The following is a 21,933-nucleotide window of genomic DNA, read 5'->3' as shown; positions in this document are numbered from 1 at the left end:
TTTCTCCAAATTTCCTTGGTGGGCTTACTACCAAATCAGTAGTTAACCTCAACTTTTTTTTTTTTTTTAGTTTATATCTCACTCTCTTACATTTACAATGAGGGCTCGACCCAGCACCTGCACTGTTCCTAATGACGCTTGTTTTTGCAATTCGTCTGGAGTTAGGATGTCAAAATGCGCCTGAAGTTCCTCTTTTTTTTCATCCTATTGATCCCAGCACTTTCACACTTTCTCTCCAGTGTGAATTAGTATGTGTTTTTGAAGACTGATATTTTTGACAAATCGTTTGCCACATTCAGAACAGCCAAAAGGTTTTTCCCCAGTGTGGATTCTTTTGTGAACTTGAAGATTACTTAGTTGTGAGAATCGTTTGCCACATTCAGTACAGCAATAAGGCTTCTCTCCAGTATGAATTTGTGTGTGCTGTCGAAGACCGCTGCTATCAGAGAACCGTTTCCCACACTGAGGACAGCAATAAGGTTTCTCTCCAGTGTGGATTATTGTGTGCCTCTGAAGATGTCTTAGCAGAGTGAATCGCTTGCCACATTCTGGACAGCAATGGGGTTTCTCTCCAGTGTGGAATCTCGTGTGGATGTGAAGATTGCTTGCTTGTGAGAATTGTTTACCACATTGTGGACAGCGATATGGCTTCTCTCCAGTATGAAGTTGTGTGTGCTTTCGAAGAGTGCTACTGTCCGAGAACTGTTTACCACATTCAGAACAGATATACGGTTTCTCACCAGTGTGAATTCTTTTGTGGCTCTGAAGATGGCTTATTTGTGAGAATCGTTTACCACATTCAGGACAGCTATGGGGTTTCTCTCCAGTATGAATTATGATGTGCCTTTGAAGACTGCCATTTTCGAGGAACCGTTTGCCACATACAGAACAACAATAAGGTTTTTCTCCAGTATGAATGCGTCTATGCTGTCGGAGAGTGCTGCTCTCAGAGAATCGCATCCCACATTCAGAGCAGCAATAAGGTTTCTCTCCAGTGTGGGTTTTTGTGTGCCTCTGAAGATGGCTTACTCGCAAGAATCGTTTATCACATTCTGGGCAGGAGTAAGGTTTCTCTCCAGTGTGGATTTTTGAATGCCTTTGAAGAGAGCCTATACGTGAGAATTGTTTACCACATTCAGGACAACCAAATGGCTTCTCTCCCGTATGAATTCGAGTGTGCTGTCGAAGAGTGCTACTGTTAGAAAATCGTTTGTCACATTCGGAACAGCAATAGGGTTTCTCTCCAGTGTGGATTCTTCTGTGGCTCTGAAGATGGCATTTTTGCGAGAACTGTTTGCCACATTCTAAACAACAAGGAGGTTTCTCTGCAGTCTGAAAACTGAGGAGCTTAGATATTTGCCGCTGACCTTTGAGGGATTTTAGTTTGACATCTGGGGAGCAGCTAAAGAGGAAAGAGTCTGCTGGCAAATCCTCTGATCCCACTGATGGTGTCTTCATCTGCTTCCTGTCCAATTTGTGTTGCAGTCTGCGCTGAAGAGAGGTCTGCGTAAATGAAGATGGAGAAGAAGAGCTGCCATCCTCCTCTGAATCTGCAACAACAGCAACAGATCAATGACACTTGTAATTAAACACTGTTTTGCAAAGAAACAGATGGCACACCAGTTGCTGTTACTACCACACACTGACATTAAATTCCTAGTATGCGTGTAAGCACTTTCTAAGCCCTCATGGTACCTGTTAGGTTTCTCCATCGTCCTCTCATATCCCACAGATACTGTGACTATGTATGTGCCCTGCAGTGGACTGGCATACATTCTCAGATTAATTGATGAGAAAACACATGGGTGAATAAGGATGGCATCTGAGAAATGGTGCTGATGGAAGTGTGCCGGAAGGGTGAATTCAGCCAAACTCAAGTTCCAGACCCTCCATGTCCAGTGGGGGGTCCACTGCCCTTACTAAGCCTCATCCTCTAATCATTCTGATTATTTCCATCAAGCTGTGCCTGCTGGTCTTTAATGAGATCCTGCAGCGGATGTGTCAATGAATACGGCCCAGAGGTTTGTCTTATTCCACTATGACTGCGGATGTTCTCCTCCACTGCAATGCATTATGAAGTAGCAGAGAAGGGCTGCGTGGGCAGAAACCTACAGCAACTGGAATATGGGAAGCACAATTTAGACTTTAAAGTATCTGATTGTCTTCAAATAAATTAAAGACCTCATTTGTATTTCTAAAAAAAAAAAAACACTACCATATAAACACATGAGCCAGTATTATTTCCTCCCCAATTTAGGTCACCTATTGTTAATCCCCATACACCGGATTTGGTCTCGCCCGTTGCGCGAGATGGACGTCTGAAGCAGAGCTCCGTTATCAGCGGTGTTATTTTTTTCTATTATTTCTTTATTATCTCGAGGTATCCTGCATTTATCCAACCTGAGGGTTCTGCTACAGAATATGCAAGCATATATAAACATGGTCGGCAAGAACGGGGCTCAGAAAGAAACGGAAAAGAAAACTAAAGCTACATTCAAGCCTAGACCGGCAAGTCCAAGCTCAAGCTCAAGGTACGGCCTGTCAGAGACTGACCTGGAACAGACGGGCGAAAGCCCAGACTCCTCGGGACCACGGTCCGCTGCGTTGTCTCCAGTTGAGAGCGAAATGGGAAGCGAATGTGCGAGTGACGCAGGTCGAGATAGCTCACCGATTGGAGAAGATCATTTGAGGCCTTGCAGTACGTGCTTTCATCTACTCCACGCGAGCCGGGAACATCGGCTGTAATAGAGCCCGCCGCTTCGCCTCTGGAGCACGAAAGCAGAAATGATCTGTCCAAACTGAAGGTGATGATCGCGGAACTCAAAGAAATAAATTGTATGCCAAAGACAAGCGAGAGGATAAGCAAGAAGACAAGTGAGAAGCTGCGGCAGGATAATAAAGACCCAGAGAAACGCGTATATAATTGCTTTGAGGCGGCCTTTAAAGGTATGCGGGAAAAAAAAAAATCGAGGAGCACATTTAGGAAAATGCGTCTAAGCTGAGCAGACTTGCCAATCAGCTGGAGGATGTTAAGCAGACATTCACGACTCGAATTGAAACAGCCGAAAATCTGGCATCCACCGCTGATGGAAAAGCAACAGCTGCCAATTCCGAATGCCTAAAACTCGGGAGACAGACTTGATGCTCTGGAAGTTGCATACAGAAGGAATAATATTAGAACTGAAGGTCCAACTGAGAATCGCTAAAGTCCAAACCCAGTGAAATTCCTAGGTGGAGAGGACTTAAAATCAGACACCGAGATAGCTGCAGCTTATCGCATACGGGAAATCGAACAACTCTAAACCTAGGACTTTTATTGTGCGCTTTGATAAGTTACAATTTAAATTAAATGTAATGTCACCTCTCAGACAGAAACAAGAGATTATATTTGAAAATAACCTCATTCGTATTTTCCCTGATTTCTCACCCTCAACAGTTGCTAAGCGTGCCTCTTTTTAGAATATTAAACGCTGCTTACGAAAAGCCGATATCAGATACAGCCTCTTGTATCCCGCCGAACTGAAAGTGGAGATTCAAGGCAAACATTACATATATGCCAGTAGGGAGGAAGTAGTGATGGGAAGTTCGGATCATTTTACTGACTCGGATCTTTGAGTCTCGTTCAGCAAAAAGAACAAATCATTTTTCGAGTCATTTCGTTCAATTCTCTTTCCGGCTCAGACTGCATAGGTTAAGGTTATGGGGCTGTCACGTGATGAACGAACGACTCGAACCCGAAGACTCGAGAGATGAACTAATCAATTCTGTTTCCGGCTCAGACTGAGTTGGTTAAGCGTATGGGGCTATCACGTGATGAACGAACGACTCGAAAAACCCGAAGACTCGAAACAGGTGAATCAATTCCAATACAGAAACTATAGGAAGTTGCAAATGCATGCGCGACTGAACGAATCACTCCCACGAGACGACTCGTTCTTCCCGAGTCACATTAAAGATTCGTTCAAAATGAACGAATCGTTCAAGAACGACCCATCACTAGGAGGAAGCAGATAGAGAATTACGAAAGCTGATCCCGACACTTTCCTGAAATAGGACCATGAGTCGCACCGTCATGGCATCGTAAAGAAGAAATCACCGGCTGTCTGATCCTCTTGCAATGACAACTGGTACTGTAATTATACATCCTTTTGCCTTCTCGGTCACTGTTTTTGTTTAAATTACAATTTTACACGTTTATGTATGTATGTGTGGAAGAAATTAAATTAGTAAACCTTTTTTTTCTTATTATTCTACAGGAGGCAGTTAAACATCATATCCTTGGTTTATTGCTGTTATTATTGCACTCGGGTTTACTGTGCTCATCCAGGTCCATTATTTAACACCATTACCTGGGTTTACTATCTTAACATTTCAAGAATGTTGAAGATTTTCTTTTCTTTTTTTGTTACGCTTATAGTATTTAGACTGTATTGGCAATAGATATCTCAATTTTAAATTCACATATACCGCTGCTGGGGGCTTGCTTGGTTTTGGAAGTGCTCCGTCTCCAGGTATGTCAGAGGACCGGGACTTTGTGAAGTGGGGTCCAGCCTCATGTGGGGAGGCCAAGTGAGCAAGCTCTCTCTAATCCATCCTTTAAATCCCCATGTACCAGCACACATGCTTTCCAATTCAGTTTCAATCAAATTTCTGTCCCCGTTAAAATTTTCACTTCTCAAAAGCACCATTAGCATTTGTACATTTATTTGCACTACTTACTCATTCCAACACTCCTAGGTGACAGCTGCTCCTCTTCTTCTCTCCCATCTCCTTCGCCGATATTCTCTTCGGACTCCGATAACTCCGATTTCAGTTCCACAGGATTCTGCTGGGTGGCCGGTTGACCCGAATTAGTGAACCAGGGCTGTAAAATGAAATGAGACTCCTCACAAACGTCTTGCTTGAAAGTCTTCCCCGTTTCGTGCTTTCGCAGTTCGAGATTAACCGAGAAGTCTTCGGAATCCTCCACTGTAACTTGAATGATTTCGTCCTCCGACTCTTCTTCAGAATCGGAAGTGCTGTCTTCACTGTCCTCCTCTTTGTCACATAAACCCTCTGGTGCACCCCACTGACAATCCTCTTGTGTTATGTGTGCTGGTCGTTCACTCACGGTGTCCTCTTCGGCCGAGGCCATGTTTATTTATAAAACTCCTCTCTCTCTCTCTCTCCCACCCAACTCTCTTCTGTTCCAAGATTCCCTTTTCACTTGGACAGCTTTGACCTGGAGGCCATTAGACACCTCGGTGCATGGCCAGGCGAAATGGGAAGGGATGCTCCTTTTCACCTGTCAGAATAAAAGTGATAGAATTATTTTATAAAGTTATCAAGCATAACCTGAGCACATTTCAGGGTTAACTCCCAGTTAACCAAAACACTACCTACTAAGTTTTTGATGTGAGATTTGAAATGCTGTGAACGCTCCAAGTAAGCAGATTTGGCGTGAAAACCAACTTGATATGGAGACAAAACTGGCTGATTAAGACCAAATTTAGAACGAGGAAGAGGAGGAGCAGGAGGCTGGCAGCACACACCAATACAGTGTTGTTGCTGCACCCAACACGCGACAACCCACCTCAGGATCCCAAGTGCAGCCATGCCGTGCCATGGGTGACACCTCAGCATCACACTGAAACTGTGCGACATTTCTAACAGGGGCTGGAGTGCCAATCCTGCCACCAACTCCCAGAGTTCTCCCTGCAATTTGGACAGAGAAACTGCAGGCGGGAAGGCGAAAAATTTTAAAAGCATTTTGTTTAAAATCACATGAAACCGGTTTATACTGGCAATATGTCAAAGCTTGACAAATACAACAGTGAAGGATTCAAAGCAGAATTTCTGGAACCTTCCAGAAGGACAACCACCTCTGCAGCAATCCACCAATCAGGCCTGTATGGTTGAGTGGCCAGACAGAAGCCACTCCTTAGTAAGAGGCACATGGCAGCCCGCCTGGAGTTTGCCAAAAGGCACCTGAAGGACTCTCAGACCATGAGAAACAAACTTTTCTGGTCTGATGAGACAAAGATTGAACTCTTTGGTGTGAATGCCAGGCGTCACATTTAGAAGAAACCAGGCACCGCTCATCACCAGGCCAATACCATCCCTACAGTGAAGCATGGTGGTGGCAGCATCATGCTGTGGGGATGAAACTGGGAGACTAGTCAGGATAAAGAGAAAGATGACTGCAGCAATGTACAGAGACATCCTGGATGAAAACCTGCTCCAGAGCGCTCGTGACCTCAGACTGGGGCGACGGTTCATCTTTCAGCAGGACAACGACCCTAAGCACACAGCCAAGATATCAAAGGAGTGGCTTCAGGACAACTCTGTGAATGTCCTTGAGTGGCCCAGACTTGAATCTGATTGAACATCTCTGGAGAGATCTTAAAATGGCTGTGCACCGACGCTTCCCATCCAACCTGATGGAGCTTGAGAGGTGCTGCAAAGAGGAATGGGCCAAACTGGCCAAGGATAGGTGTGCCAAGCTTGTGGCATCATATTCAAAAAGACTTGAGGCTGGAATTGCTGCCAAAGGTGCATCAACAAAGTATTGAGCAAAGGCTGTGAATATTTATGTACATGGGATTTCTCAGTTTTTTTATTTTTAATAAATTTGCAAAAAACCTCAAGTAAACTTTTTTCACCTTGTCATTATGGGGTGTAGAATTCGGAGGACAAAAAATGAATTTAATCCATTTTGGAATAAGGCTGTAACATAACAAAATGTGGAAAAAGTGATGCGCTGGGAATACTTTCCAGATGCACTGTATGTGACCCCAGCCCAGTTTTTTTTTGGAAACTATCACGATTAGTGACCTCACCTGCCACATATTTTCTTGTAAAGCCTTCCTAAGTATGTAACACATGTTCGATCGTTTCAAAGTCTTTCCACTTATTTTATTTAGGTTTATTTTCACCTGGGGTCAATAGCACCTTCAATGTGATAAAGGTATTTTTCCCTTATTTCAAGGTTCTGTGACGGGCGCGAGACACAACACAATAGCAACACGGCGGGGACTTTTTTGCGAAGATGTTCTGCAGTCTTCAGGTGAGCTAAGTGACGTCAGCAGTGAAAATGAGGACGACATCGAAGATGACCACCAACCCAATAACGAAGAGTCAGACATCAACAGTGAAGCAAGTGCAAATGAATCACAGTCGGAAGATGATGATAGTCGTGATATTCGTAGTATGTGTGGTCACAGAAGCCAAAAACTGTCAGAAGAACCCAGATGACAAATATTGTCAGACAGAAACCAGGTCCGAAAGGGTTTCAAGCAGACACACCCTTGAAAGCATTTGGTTTGCTTTTCAAGGATGCCACGATAACACGTTGTCACACCATATTATTTCAGGTGTAACAAAGTGGTGTTATTCTGGTCGGATAGCATGTTTTTGGTCAAACTGACCCCATGGTACCAAGAATGTGACTTTTTTTCATGGTGCCAGAGCAGAGGCTTTATGGCAGGGGTGGGCAGCATCGGTCCTGGAGGGCTGCAGGTTTAAGAAGCACTCATTGCTCAAGTGACACTTCTGCTTCACTTTAGTTATCTCGCTCATTAAGATTTTTGAAGCCTTGTTGCTTATTTTAGTCTTAACCAGCTGTTTTCTTGGCTTTTCATGGCTCCTTATTCACAACTGACAAAAGAGAGCAGCATTTCCCCACTTCGCTTCTTACCACCGACACCTCTGTGTGTAATTTATCATGCACTATTGGGGCAAATTAAATACTTTGGAAGGAAAGTGAAGAGGGAAAAAAAAAAAAAAAAGTGAAGGACTGAGAATTACTCCTCCGTTTCAGATTTCACAAAATTTGGACGACATCCTTAGAAAGGGGAAAGGAGATGGGAATGGCCGGACATGACAGAGTTAAAGTGCCACAAAGCCATGAAAATGAATTATTGGCAAGGACTGTTTTTCTAATTAGGCAACTCGATTAGAGCAAAAAAATCTGTGGCCCTCCAGGAATGACTTTGGCCAGCCCTGCTTTATGGCAACAGGCACCTAACCAGAGGGAACTGCTAAACAGGTCAGGAATATCTCCGACCGACAAGCTTTAGTTCCATGTTGTGGCTCAGTGGCTTGGGTCAAACTCGACTCATTTATGTTGAGACAAAGTAGCGTTGATCAGACAACTTGCTGATGGTTCTGTATACGTTACTGGCTGTGCTGAAAGCCATAAACTGTCTGACGAGGCACTGCGTTCAGTTTCCATACGGCATGGGTGTTCATGCCAACATAAAAAAAAGGCAATTTGTCAGGTTCTCCTAACGCACAGAAGTCAAACACCAGGGTTTGGTGGGCCGTAGTGGCTGCAGTGTTTCATTCTCACCCTTTTTCTAATCCGTGACGTGAATTGAGAACACTGGCCACTTTGATGTGCGGGCCACCCCACCCCACAGATGAAGAAGACAGCATTCTGCCTGCCAATTAACTCCTTTACCCTCCATTTTAATAGCCCCGTGTTTAAGGATTCAGTCCTCTGAATTGACACTTTTCTTCATTACGTGAAAACGAGAAACGAGCCAACAGATGACCAAATAAATTGGGGCTTCAAAACTGCAACCAGCTTCTTAATGAGACGCCGATTCTTGCTGCTAATTAAGCCCGTTATTTAATTCCACAGTTTGTTGCCGCTCTCATTCTGCCACAGCGGACATTTTGTTTTTTTTTTTCTAAGAACACCGTCAAGATGAGAGATCAATCTTACTGAGACCTTCACCCCTCTGTATTTCCAAATATTGTGCATTAGGCACAGGCTCGTTTTGCTTGGCTGCTAATTAAGGAAAAAAAACAACATCGGGGCCGGAGTCAAGTGAAGTGAATCAGCAGGCCAAACTGTTCACTAATTAAGAAGATGGTTAGAATGAAAACCTGCAGCCACTGCTACCCTCCAGGACCAGAGTTTGAGAACCCTGTAATCACGGCAGTCGACAGCACTCGCATTACCCCAAGGACAGCTAGTGAGAATGAAGCCGCTTTTGTTAACTGTAAGCAGTGCCCACTCCATTAATGCACAAGTCATCTGTGATGTCAAGACGTGGCGGAGGAATGTTGCGGCTCAGTGGCTTGGGTCAAACTCGACTCATTTATGTTGAGACAAAGTAGCGTTGATCAGACAACTTGCTGATGGTTCTGTATACGTTACTGGGTGGCTTGTTGATAAGGCGAGTGGCTGAACCTGCAGGTTATTATAGGGCCCGTACTATTCATTGTATGTGTCAGGTGACAGTAGCTATCCGCTCAGACGCCGACGCCTTACAACAGGGGTCTCCAACCTCCCCAAAGAGCTACTTTTACAAAATGAAAATGGCCGAGAGCTACTCATGTTTTCTAACGTTTATTCTCATCGCTTATATCAACCGAAACAAACGGAATACGCTTGTTGTGCCCGAACATTCACAAAGATGTTGGTGTCCACAGCTCACATTTTGCATTAAAACATCAGAAACAATATTTAGTTGACCTGCAAGTGCATTTTGTATGTCTAGTGCATCTCACACTATTGAATTCAAACATGAATGCTGGTGGGGCGGCACGGTGGCGCAGTGGTACCGCTGCTGCCTCGCAGTTAGGAGACCCGGGTCCACTTCCCGGGTCCTCCCAGCATGGAGTTTGTACGTTCGCTCCATGTTTGCGTGGGTTTCCTCCGGGTGCTCCAGTTTGCTCCGACAGTCCAAAGACATGCAGGTTAGGCAGATTGGCGGCTCTAAATTGTGGATGTGTGTGTCCTGCGGTGGGTTGGCTCCCTGCCTTGTGCCCTGTGTTGGCTGGGATTGGCTCCAGCAGACCCCACAACCCGGGTTGGAAAATGGATGGATGCACTTTACTTTTTCATTTGTCATTTTGTTCCATGTCACTGTGTCACTTTATTCACGTGTGAAGTGTTTTATATTTTGTCAGATGACTCAACAAGAGGGGCAGGTGTCTGGTGGAGTGGAGCCACTTAGGAGTCTTTTAAATGTTCGTCTGTCAGCCTTGTTCTGAACTTTGATTTCACGACATTCACGTCAGACTCCCAGAGGTATGGAGACCGAAACAAAGCAGACATTTTCAGAGCTGCTTGGTGAAGATTCTTCTAGTTATCTGGCTCTGCTAAGCTCCAGAAATGCTGAGGAATGCTGTCGAGTCTTTAACTGCACGTTATTTTGAAGGTTTACTAATACTTAATGTATAAAATTCAACGTCTGTCCGCTTTTCACGAGAGAACTACTTAATGCATTTAGATTGGGTTTGTTTGTTTTTTTTTTTTTTTCTATAATTTGCTTGAACATTCCGGTTGATTTTGCGACTTCTCTCATTTCGCTTGCAGTACCTCGGTATACGTCCGCCTTGGACGTGGAAAATTTTTCTTAGTATGCGACCTTTGTTTATAATACTACTGGCGTGCTAGAACACCGTGCCCTACCCTTACTTACCTCTCTCGAGACAAAGCCACGACTGCCCACGAGCGTCAGTATGCGCTATAACTCTCTGTGAATTGTCACGTGATTTTGTGTTTTTTTTTCGTGTAAATTTGGATTGAATTGTTGAAAAGTATGAAGGTGGCATGTGTATCCGGGACTTGGCTGCTGCATATCGTATGCCGAGAACGGCGGTATCTACGATTGTGAAAAACAAAGACGTTATTAAAAAGTGAGGTTAAATTTTCATTTATTTCATCTAATTGCTTTTGTATTTTAGTATTAAGCAATGTTTTAATTATTTTATACAACCCCATCAATGTATAATATGCCAATAACAAAAGGATTTTTTTTTTCTATGGGAACGGATTAATCATTTTCCCTTTATTTCTTATGGAAAAATTTGTTTGGTACAAGTCCAAGGGTCTGGAATGGATTAAGGACGTATACCGAGGTACCACTGTATTTGCACGAATCGGGCCGAGGGGAGGGGCCTTCCTCACTCACTCGCCAGCTTTGGGGCGTGTCCCTTACCCCCGCTTAGCTAGCGAACGAGAGATAAAATTGAATTCAACTTTGTTTGATATTTAAAATAAAGTGTTACTTAGGTCTTGAGAAGTTTGAGTCCGGACATTCTCTTAAGTGTATGCCATAGAGAGAGTGCAATTCAGATTGTGGATCGTGGTTTTGTGTTAAAAGGATTGCGATATGATTTTTTTTTTTTGGAAAGGTCGCCCTCCCCTAATTTGACTAATCAAGTTTTCAAATCTATGTAGGATTCATTAACCCTTTGGAGAGCTACTTGGAAAGGGGTTGTGAGCTACTATATTGGAGACCCCTGCCTTACACCTTTCCCAGGTGCCCACAGAGCAGAGGTGAGGAGGTGGTGTCTGGACGAGTCTGGAGGGAGACTACTATCCTGGCTAATCAAAAGACTCTAGCTGCAGACCTCCAGAGCCCCACTCCATTGAGAGGAGGATGTCGCTGCATATTACACATGTCAGTGACACCACCTGGTTACACCATGGGTAAAGATTATGGCTATAGGACTCAAGTGGAGTAAACCACGTGACCAAAACCTGCAATCCAGTTGGCTGCCCAGTGAAACTACTTAATCGCAGAACTGCGCAGTTGGACCCATCGCCGGGTAATTAATGCCTGCAGCACTGACACTGCATATGTATGAGGGTCATTAGCATAGCCTATGGATGGTTGTATCAGGGTGACAAGTAGGTGGGGTTCGGGAGGCGTTCACGAACGCACATTTACAAAGGTAAATGGCATAGAAATGTATTCACTCCAGGTTTTTATAAATCCGATTTTTTGCCGTGCGTATAAATTTTTATGCTTGAATCCACGCAAACTTTTATCAATGAGATACCTGGACAGTTAAGAGGGTGTAATTTGGGCCACTTAATCATTTAGGCTGCCATTGGGGATGAACTCTGAGCACAACACACTCGGTGGACAGGCGCTCACCTCCGATTAGCGAGCGTGTCATGCCATACTGTATACAGTGTATAGGAAATCGGCTTGACGCTCGCGCTGCCCCTTGCTTTACATTTATTATCAGCTCTGTGTACAAACCATCCCGTCGATCTATTAGATGCGTCACTTAAAAGATGACCGCTTTCGATTGATTCATGTATTTTTTTTTTTTTAAACATGGGCCACTTCTCCATCTCGATTTCCGTGGACTCGTAGCTTTAACAGGCCCTGTCTTTTGACAGCCCCCCAGCTTTGACCCTCTAAGAAGATAAAAAAGGTAAAGCTGTCAGCTGCCATCACTCCATTCGCTTTTACAGACGAGTCGATATCTTTATTATGTCATTTACACGAAAGTGCCATGACTTATATGAATACGTTTTAGTTTTAAGTAACAAAGACGCCATTGTCTAAAGCCCTCGGTTTAAGCCCCTCCAGTAATGCGGCCCTGTCCGCGTGTCCTCCAGTCATTCCTTCCTGTGTTCTGTTCGTATACCAAACACCATTTAGGAGAAAGCTGTTGTGAAACCTGGAGTCCCTGGATTTTAGCGACTTCCACTGTATACGAAACTCGGGATGGATGACAAGCACCGACGCAACGAGCGAGCGGCTTTTACACGGCAGCCTGGATAGTCGATCGGCGTGAACGGTAGAGTGATTGACCTGCGGGGGTCTATTCAGCACCAAAGCGAACTTGTACAGACTGTCGCGACTTTCTATTTTACTCTCCTTCTCCATCTTAATCGTCATCTTTTTTCCAGATTTATCGTCAACAAGCTGCCCTTGCTTTTCTACACCCCATCCCCCACCCCGACATTCCTGTCCACGTCCTGCTCCACTTTGACTCTCGACATTCTCTTCCCCGGTCGATGTTGTAGTTACTTACCGACACTTCTCCTCTACAGTGTTCGTTCTTTTTCTCTTTCTTCTCTTGTTCGGTTCGGTTCGCTTTTGTCTCTGAAGAACATACACAAGCCTCGTATTCGCCTCAAAAGACTCCAGGACCGGACTTCCGCGGCCCCGCTCCGTTGATGAGCCAATCAAAATGCATATCTCCGGGGCGCCAACGAATGACGTCACAAGCAAGAAGAATTGCTGTCAAAGTAAAAGCCGTCAATCGTAATCAAAAACGTCTCAATGCAATGTCAATGATTCTACGCAGCTAACCAAAACAAAAAATCGCACCTGTCCTTTTATATCAGGCTTAGCATATATCCAGACGAAATATATTTCCCTATGCCATTATTTATGAAGCTATTTCCTTAATACTATGATAAAAATACAAAGTGAAATGTAGGAAAATAGAAAAAATGAAACGAAGTAAATGACAAGTTTTATGGTTTAAACAGATGTATACAACGTAATATTTTTTTAAAAAGTGTTCTGCTTTCATTACATTTTCATTTATGTATCTGATATGTTTGCAAGAAAAACGAGCAGATTTCTATAAGCACTACATGTTTAAAGACCAAAGATAAATCATTTAAAATATAATATATTACTAGGGGGCCCAAGCCCCAGTTGCGGCCAAAATCAGGAAATTCTATAAATATGTAAAAGAAAAATTAATTATTATTTAGCGTAGTAAAAAAGCACGAAATAAGAATAAAATATTTATTCTCTTACCGATTGGAGTATTCCCGCTAAATTGAGGTCCACTTTGCTTGATGAGTATTTATAAGAGAGTAAATAATTTTAGTTTATAATTTAAAAACGGAATAAGAATCTGAAAATCTAACAACATCACAAAATGTTACCAAACATATATATGTAGATTTTAAAATACGCCAAATTTAAAGCGTGACAAAAAAGTGACATAAAAACGCAACATAAAATCGTTGCACAAAATCGTTTCACTTTTAGGCTTAGGATTTTATATATAGAGGGTATATTAATAAAACTGCCTGCAAAACGGCATATGACTAAACTGTAGAAATTATCGAGTTTAAAATGGAAAAAAACAACAACAACATAGTTTTAACGTTATCTTCCATTTTACCAGATATTTTTTTTCTAGAATAATAATAGTAATAATAATGTAGTCAGCATTGTCACCCTAGAGATGGGCGGGGCTGGAGAGGTGATTGACGGCAGGGTAATTACAGGTGCGCTGAGGAAAGCCTGGAACTTTCTCGAGCCTTTCAAGTCCGAAGAGGCTCGAGAGGGCAGGTGGAGTCTCTCAGGGCACTACAAATATAGTCTTGCAGATGATAACGGGGGACGGGGGACGGGGGAAAGGAACACCACAAGTGACGCTGGACGGCGATCAGGGACACTCTGAGAGTGAAACAGCCTATTTTAGTGAAGTGGCTGTTATTATTTATGGAGGGCCTTACACGGCTTTTACAGCGCAGTATAGAAGACCACTGTAAATCATATATTGTGGAATAAACACGCCCGTTATTGAGCTTAACACCAATTCGGTGTGTGTCTCGGTTCCCATCTCGGTGCTCGTCACGACAACAACAATAGTAATAATAATAAATATCCATCCATCCATCCATCGTCTAACCCGCTGAATCCGAATACAGGGTCACGGGGGTCTGCTGGAGCCAATCCCAGCCAACACAGGGCACAAGGCAGGAACCAATCCCAGGCAGGGTGCCAACCCACCGCAGTAATAATAAATATGACATATTATATAATTTATATGAATTAGCGTACTTTTTAAACTTCTTTAAAGTATCTTGTTGGAATAGAATGAAGCGCAGAGTTGGAGGACTTAAGATGTGTAATTATTTTCTACAATTCAGACGAAATTATTAAAGCAAAGACATTTAAATAATTATAGTACACAGTCTGTGGCTCTACAATGTTTATTTTCACTGTATTGCTATTTTTCATATTACTTTTTTTTCGTTAAAAAGCATCACAGTTGGCTTTTGACGTCTATATGCTGGTTTACCAAACCACCGACAGCACATAATACCACTATTGGATTACGTAGATTTTCATTTATCAGTTTAGAGAAAGACGTTTGTCTCTCGCCCCGCACTGCTATGTTGTATTCGACTTTGGAATGTCATAGTCTTACTGTTAATTTACTCTTCCTCCATTTACTGCCATCCCATACGGAACCACATCTTAAACCTGTGAACAGCTGGGAGTTTTTCAGAGTAAAATTGCAGTGGGTGATTTCACGACATGCTTTTCTGGGATGACGTCATCAGCTTCCAGTCTCCATTTACAACTGCAATGTCCCACCAGTTAAATCAGTAGCCGTGTCTGAATTGGTGCGACTCTCAGGCTATCTGGTCAACCAGGGGTCCCCAACTCCAGTCCTGGAGGAGTACAGCGGCTGCAGGTTTTCATTCTAACCCTTTTCTTAATTAGTACATGAGTTATTCGTGATAATATTATTGAGGTGGGTCCAGCTGCAGACGTCCGCAGCTCCGCGAGTCAAGACAGCCAACTCGAGTTTAGGGAGGAGGTGAGACAGTCAGAGAGATGCAGAAAGTAGACGAGAGAACAAGGAGATAAGGCGCAAGGTGAAGAGAGAGGTGGTGAAGGCTAAAGAAAAGCCGTATGATGAGTTGTATGAGAGGCTGGACACTAAGGAGGGAAAAAAAGGACCGGTGGGCTACAGAGAGGGGCCGAGATGGGAAAGATGTGCAGCAGGTTAGGGTGATAAAGGATAAAGATGGAAACATACTCACAAGCGAGGAGAGTGTGTTGAGCAGATGGAAAGAGTACTTTGAGAGGCTGATGAATGAAGAGAACGAGAGAGAGAGAAGAGGTTGGATGATGAAGAGATAGTGAATCAGGAAGTGCAATGGATTAGCAAGGAGGACAGCTATGAAGAGGATGAAGAATGGAAAAGCCGTTGGTCCAGATGACATACCTGTGAAAGCATGGAGGTGTTTAGGAGAGATGGCAGTGGAGTTTCTAACCAGATTGTATAATGGAATCTTGGAAAGTGAGAGGATGATGAGGAGTGGAGAAGAAGTGTACTGGTGCTGATATTTAAGAATAAGGGGGATGTGCAGGACTGCAGTAACTACAGGGAGATACAACTGATGAGCGACAGCATGAAGTTATGGGAAAGAGTAGTAGAAGCTCAGTTAAGAAGTGAGGTGATGATTAGTGAGCTGCAGTATGGTTTCATGCCAAGAAAGAGCACCACAGATGTGATGTTAGCACTGAGGTTGTTGATGGAGAAGTTTAGAGAAGGCCAGAAGGAGTTGCATTGTGTCTTTGTGGACCTGGAGAAAGCATATGACAGGGTGACAAGAGAGGAGATGTGGTATTGTATGAGGAAGTTGGGAGTGGCAGAGAAGTTTGTAAGAGTTGTACAGGATATGTACGAGGAAAGTGTGACAGTGGTGAGGTCTGCGGTAGGAGTGACGGAGGTGGGATTACATCAGGGATCGGCTCTGAACCCTTTCTTATTTGCAGTGGTGATGGACAGGTTGACAGATGAGATTAGACAGGAGTCCCCTTGCACTGTGATGTTTGCTGATGTTGTTGTGATCTGTAGCGATAGTAGGGAGCAGGTTGAGGAGACCCTGGAGAGGTGAAGATATGCTCTAGAGAGGAGAGGAGTACAGAATACATGTGTGTAAATGAGAGGGAGGTCAGTGGAATGGTGAGGATGAAGAGAGTAGAGTTGATGAAGGTGGAGGAGTTTAAATACTTGGTATCAACAGTACAGAGTAATGGGGATTGTGGAAGAGAGGTGAAGAAGAGAGTGGAGAAGAGTGTCAGGAGTGATTTGTGACAGTCGGGTATCAGCAAGAGTGAAAGGGAAGGTCTATAGGACGGTAGTGAGACAAGCTATGAGTTGGAGATGGTGACACTGACCAGAAAGCAAGAGACAGAGCTGGACGTGGAAGAGTTAAAGATGCTAAGATTTGCATTGCGTGTGACGAGGATGGACAGGATTAGAAATGAGGACATTAGAGGGTCAGCTCAAGTTGGACGGCTGGGAGACAAAGTCAGAGAGGTGAGATTGTGTTGGTTTGATTATGTGCAGAGGAGAGATGCTGGGTATATTGGGAGAAGAATGCTAAGGATAGAGCTGCCAGGGAAGAGGAACAGAGGAAGGCCTAAGAGAAGGTTATTGGATGTGCTGAGAGAGAACATGCAGGTGATGGGGGTAACAGAACAAGATGACGAGGACAGGAAGATATGGAAGAAGATGATTCGCTGTGGCGACCCCTAACGGGAGCAGCCGAAAAAAAAAGAAGTCACATGACCTACTTGACTTGAGTCAGATAACCCTCCCGTGCGCCTCATTATAACCGTAGTGTAAACAGGTGTTATCACTGACGAATCACAGAAGGCGATAGTCTCCTGAATGGAGTGGAGTTCTGGTGTTCCACAGCTGCAGTTAGTCATTTTCAAACCTGCTTTGTCCTGATCAGGGTAGCGGGGGTCTACAGGAGTCTATTCCAGCAAGAATAGGGCCTGACAATGCAGTACTGAAAAGAAGGAGAATCCAATGGCCCTCAACGCAGCTGAACACTGGCACGGTGCCACAATATTTGTAATGGCGACAGAGTACATCTTTAGGACAGCACATTTAAACATTATTCTCTTCGTTTTTTATTGTAGAAAATGGTTGCCCCCACTAACAATTATTGCAGCATTTTAATGACACCATGATTATCATCAGATTAAAATGAATACATAGACTTAGTTTAGGATTTTAGCGCTTTTGTCTGAGTGAAACTATACGATCAACAAGGGCTCATATAGGCGCTTCCTGCCTAAAAAGCTCAAGGCTGTAATGCTTTCTGTCAACCACTAGATGTCACTATTTTTCTTTTCCCATCACAATCGGAGAGGAGCTTCAGATGGCTTCATCTGCCCATCACCTACCGTTAACATCCATCCATTTTCCAACCCGTTGAATCCGAACACAGGGTCACGGGGGTCTGCTGGAGCCAATCCCAGCGAACACAGGGCACATGGCAGGAACCAATCCCGGGCAGGGTGCCAATCCAACACAGGACACACACAAACACACCCACACACCAAGCACACACTAGGGCCAATTTAGAATCGCCAATCCACCCAACCTGCATGTCTTTGGACTGTGGGAGGAAACCGGAGCGCAAACTCCACACAGAGAGGACCCGGGAAGCGAACCCGGGTCTCCTAACTGCGAGGCAGGAGCGCTACCACTGCGCCACCGTGCTGCCCCCTACCGTTAACATCTCAGTAGAAACCCAAGAAAAAACGTTTAAAGTATTTATCGTAAACAGGTCACAGAAGTTGAATACTATAACTTTGTATATGTGAGATAACCAATAATTAAAGCGTTTATAACCTAGGCTATTAACATCATCTATTAAATAAAAAAATAAATGTCATAAAAGGCAACATGGTAGGATAAAATTAAGTGCGTTTTAGCCTACTAACGACACAGTTTTATAGTTGCAACTGAAAACATAAAGGTTGATCAATGTGGATTTCTGCTATGGCTTACTTGCCAAACAGTTTGGTCAGATAGACACTAAGGAGAATTTAAAACTTTACAAACACAGTTCAGACATACACAATAGGTAACCCTTCATTATCTTCTCATTTCGATAACCACACAAATGTGACCGAACATGTCCTGATTTGTGCTCAACATTGACCAGGGTAAAAGGGAGAGGAAATGCGTGCATTGCCAGTTTTCACAATATGGCACCATATGCTTGCCAACTGTTATATCTGTCCATCCCTCCACCTTGCAATGTGACCTGCTGTTTGCAAAGTCATGGGCAAAAAGAAAAAGGTCTTGTATGGATATAACCGCCACCATCTTGTCTCAGAGAATCGATTAGATGATGTTATCCTACTTGATGCAGTTCTGGAAAAATACAGTGCATCCCGAAAGTATTCACAGCGCATCACTTTTTCTACATTTTGTTATGTTTCAGCCTTATTCCAAAATGGATTAAATTCATTTTTTTTCCTCAGAATTCTACACACAACACCCTATAATGACAATGTGAAAAACGTTTACTTGAGATTTTTGCAAATTTATTAAAAATAAAAAAAACTGAGAAAGCACATGTCCATAAGTATTCACAGCCTTTGCCATGAAGCTCCAAATTGAGCTCAGGTCCATCCTGTTTCCCCTGATCATCCTTGAGATGTTTCTGCAGCTTCATTGGAGTCCACCTGTGGTAAATTCAGTTGATGTGACATGATTTGGAAAGGCACACACCTGTCTATAGAAGGTCCCACAGTTGACAGTTCATGTCAGAGCACAAACCAAGCATGAAGTCAAAGGAATTGTCTGGTGACCTCCGAGACAGGATTGTCTCGAGGCACAAATCTGGGGAAGGTTACAGAAACATTTCTGCTGCTTTGAAGGTCCCAAAGAGCACAGTGGCCTCCATCATCCGTAAGTGGAAGAAGTTCAACACCACCAGGACTCTTCTTAGAGCTGGCCGGCCATCTAAACTGAGCGATCGGGGGAGAAGGGCCTTAGTCAGGGAGGTGACCAAGAACCCGATGGTCACTCTGTCAGAGCTCCAGAGGTCCTCTGTGGAAAGAGGAGAACCTTCCAGAAGGACAGCCATCTCTGCAGCAATCCACCAATCAGGCCTGTGTGGTAGAGTGGCCAGACGGAAGCCACTCCTTAGTAAAAGGCACATGGCAGCCCGCCTGGAGTTTGTCAAAAGGCACCTGAAGGACTCGCAGACCATGAGAAACAAAATTCTCTGGTCTGATGAGACAAAGATTGAACTCTTTGGTGTGAATGCCAGGCGTCACGTTTGGAGGAAACCAGGCACCGCCATCACCAGGCCAATACCATCCCTACAGTGAAGCATGGTGGTGGCAGCGTCATGCTGTGGGGATGTTTTTGAGCGGCAGGAACTGGGAGATTAGTCAGGATAAAGGGAAAGATGACTGCAGCAATGTACAGAGACATCCTGGATGAAAACCTGCTCCAGAGCGCTCGTGACATCAGACTGGGGCAACGGTTCATCTTTCAGCAGGACAACGACCCTAAGCACACAGCCAAGATATCAAAGGAGTGGCTTCAGGACAACTCTGGGAATGTCCTTGAGTGACCCAGCCAGAGCCCAGACTTGAATCCGATTGAACATCTCTGGAGAGATCTTAAAATGGCTGTGCACAGACGCTTCCCATCCAACCTGATGGAGCTTGAGAGGTGCAGCAAAGAGGAATGGGCCAAACTGGCCAAGGATAGGTGTGCCAAGCTTGTGGCATCATATTCAAAAAGTCTTGAGGCTGGAATTGCTGCACAAAGTATTGAGCAAAGGCTGTGCATACTTATGGACATGGGATTTCTCAGTTTTGTTATTTTGAATAAATTTGCAAAAACCTCAAGTAAACTTTTTTCACGTTCTCATTATGGGGTGTTGTGTGTAGAATTCTGAGGAAAAAAATGAATTGAATCCATTTTGGAATAAGGCTGTAACATAACAAAATATGCAAAAATTGATGCGCTGTGAATACTTTCTGGATGCACTGTATATCAAGGCTTAGAAGGAAAATGTTTAGGCCACATAAATTACAATCATGAAGACTAACAGGAAAGAATGTTATTAACATATTAATGTGAATTTAAAATACCTATTTCACAATTCCAAGTTACCCATTATTTACAAAACCGTATTGTTTTGTGGTTGGTACTGAAGCCAAAAATGTTGTATCGATCCAACACAATTCCACCATAATCTAACACAGGGATGGTGTATGTTCTCAGCCATTTCTTTTTTAAGATCTCCATATTTACAATTGAAATACCTTTTTTCTTCAGTGTGATTTTTTGAATGATTATGAATGTTGCTGCTATGGGAAAATCTTCTGCCAAATTCATGACCGCAGAACAGTGTGACTCTTTAGGTGGTTCTGAAGACTGCTGTTATAGAAGAATCTTTTGTCACATTCAGAACAACAATATGGCTTCTCTCCTGTATGAATTTGTGTGTGCCTCTGAAAAGCACTGATTTGAGAGAATTGTTTACCACATTTAGAACAAGTGTATGGCTTCTCTCCGGTATGAATTTGTGTGTGCCGCTGAAAGGAGTTACGGTGACAGAATCTTTTACCACAATTCGAACAGACATAGGGCTTCTCTCCAGCATGCATTCTCTTGTGAGACTGAAGACTGCAGCTCTTGCTGAATTGTTTGCCACATTCAGAACAGACATAGGGCTTCTCTCCAGCATGGATTCTCTTGTGAGACTTGAGACTGCTACTGCTACTTAAGTGTTTGCCACATTCCGAACAGACATATGGCTTCTCTCCTCTGTGAATTCTTAAGTGGGTCTGAAGTCTGCTGTTAAGAGGGAATCGTTTGCCACACTCAGAACAGCAAAACGGCTTCTCTCCAGTGTGGATTCTTGTATGTCTATAGTGACTTGAAAATTCAGAAAATCTTTTACCACACTCAGAGCAACAATAAGGCTTCTCTCCAGAATGAATTCGTTCATGGCACTGAAGATGGCTACTATAGTAGAATCTTTTACCACATTCAGAACAGCCATATGGCCTCTCCCCAGTATGAATCCTTGCATGCCTCCTAAGATGGCTACTGTCAGTGAATCTTTTTCCACATTCAACACAGCCATAGGGACGTTCTCCAGTGTGGATTCGTGCATGTCTTTGGAGCCTATATTTGTCAGGAAATCGCTTACCACATTCAGAACAGCAATGGTTTTTTTCACTAGTATGAATTCTTATTTGTTCTTGAACGCTACTGTTATGAAGAAATTCTTTTACAAACTCGGAACAAGAATGGGGTGTTAGTCTTCTATGAACCGAGTTGTGATCTTTAGAGTCACATTTGATTTTAAATGTTTGTCCACACCCTTGGCTGGGATGTAAAACTTCTTGATTGGTATTATATACTTGTTGCTCATCAGTGTTGATGGCTCCTGTTCCTGTTTGTTCACCAGCAGGATGAGAACCAGACTGAAAACAGGCTGCTGTCAAACTCTCTGACCGTCTCATCGTCCCCTTGCCCTGCTTCTGTCGCAGTCTGCACTGAAGAGAAGGCTGAGCAAATGAAGACAAAGCAAAGCTGCCATTCTCCTGGAAATCTGGAACGAAACACACAGTTTTGTTAAAGCTTGTTAAT

General features: G+C 43.6%; 1 protein-coding gene across 1 annotated transcript in view; it reads right to left on the bottom strand.

Annotated features, from left to right (window-relative positions):
* The window catches only part of LOC120528900 (zinc finger protein 729-like), a 67,635-nt gene that overhangs the window by 27,387 nt on the left and 18,315 nt on the right, over window positions 1-21,933 (bottom strand). Inside the window, 3 exon segments of the mRNA XM_039752976.1 lie at window positions 226-1,550; window positions 4,720-5,138; window positions 20,674-21,895. Coding sequence (XP_039608910.1) covers window positions 226-1,550; window positions 4,720-5,138; window positions 20,674-21,895 — 2,966 coding nt within the window.

The sequence above is a fragment of the Polypterus senegalus genome, chromosome 4 (genome assembly GCF_016835505.1).
Source record: "Polypterus senegalus isolate Bchr_013 chromosome 4, ASM1683550v1, whole genome shotgun sequence".
Taxonomy (NCBI): Eukaryota; Metazoa; Chordata; class Cladistia; order Polypteriformes; family Polypteridae; genus Polypterus; species Polypterus senegalus.
The sequence above is the reverse complement of the archived record's forward strand: the minus strand, read 5'-3'. Positions and strand labels throughout refer to the sequence as shown.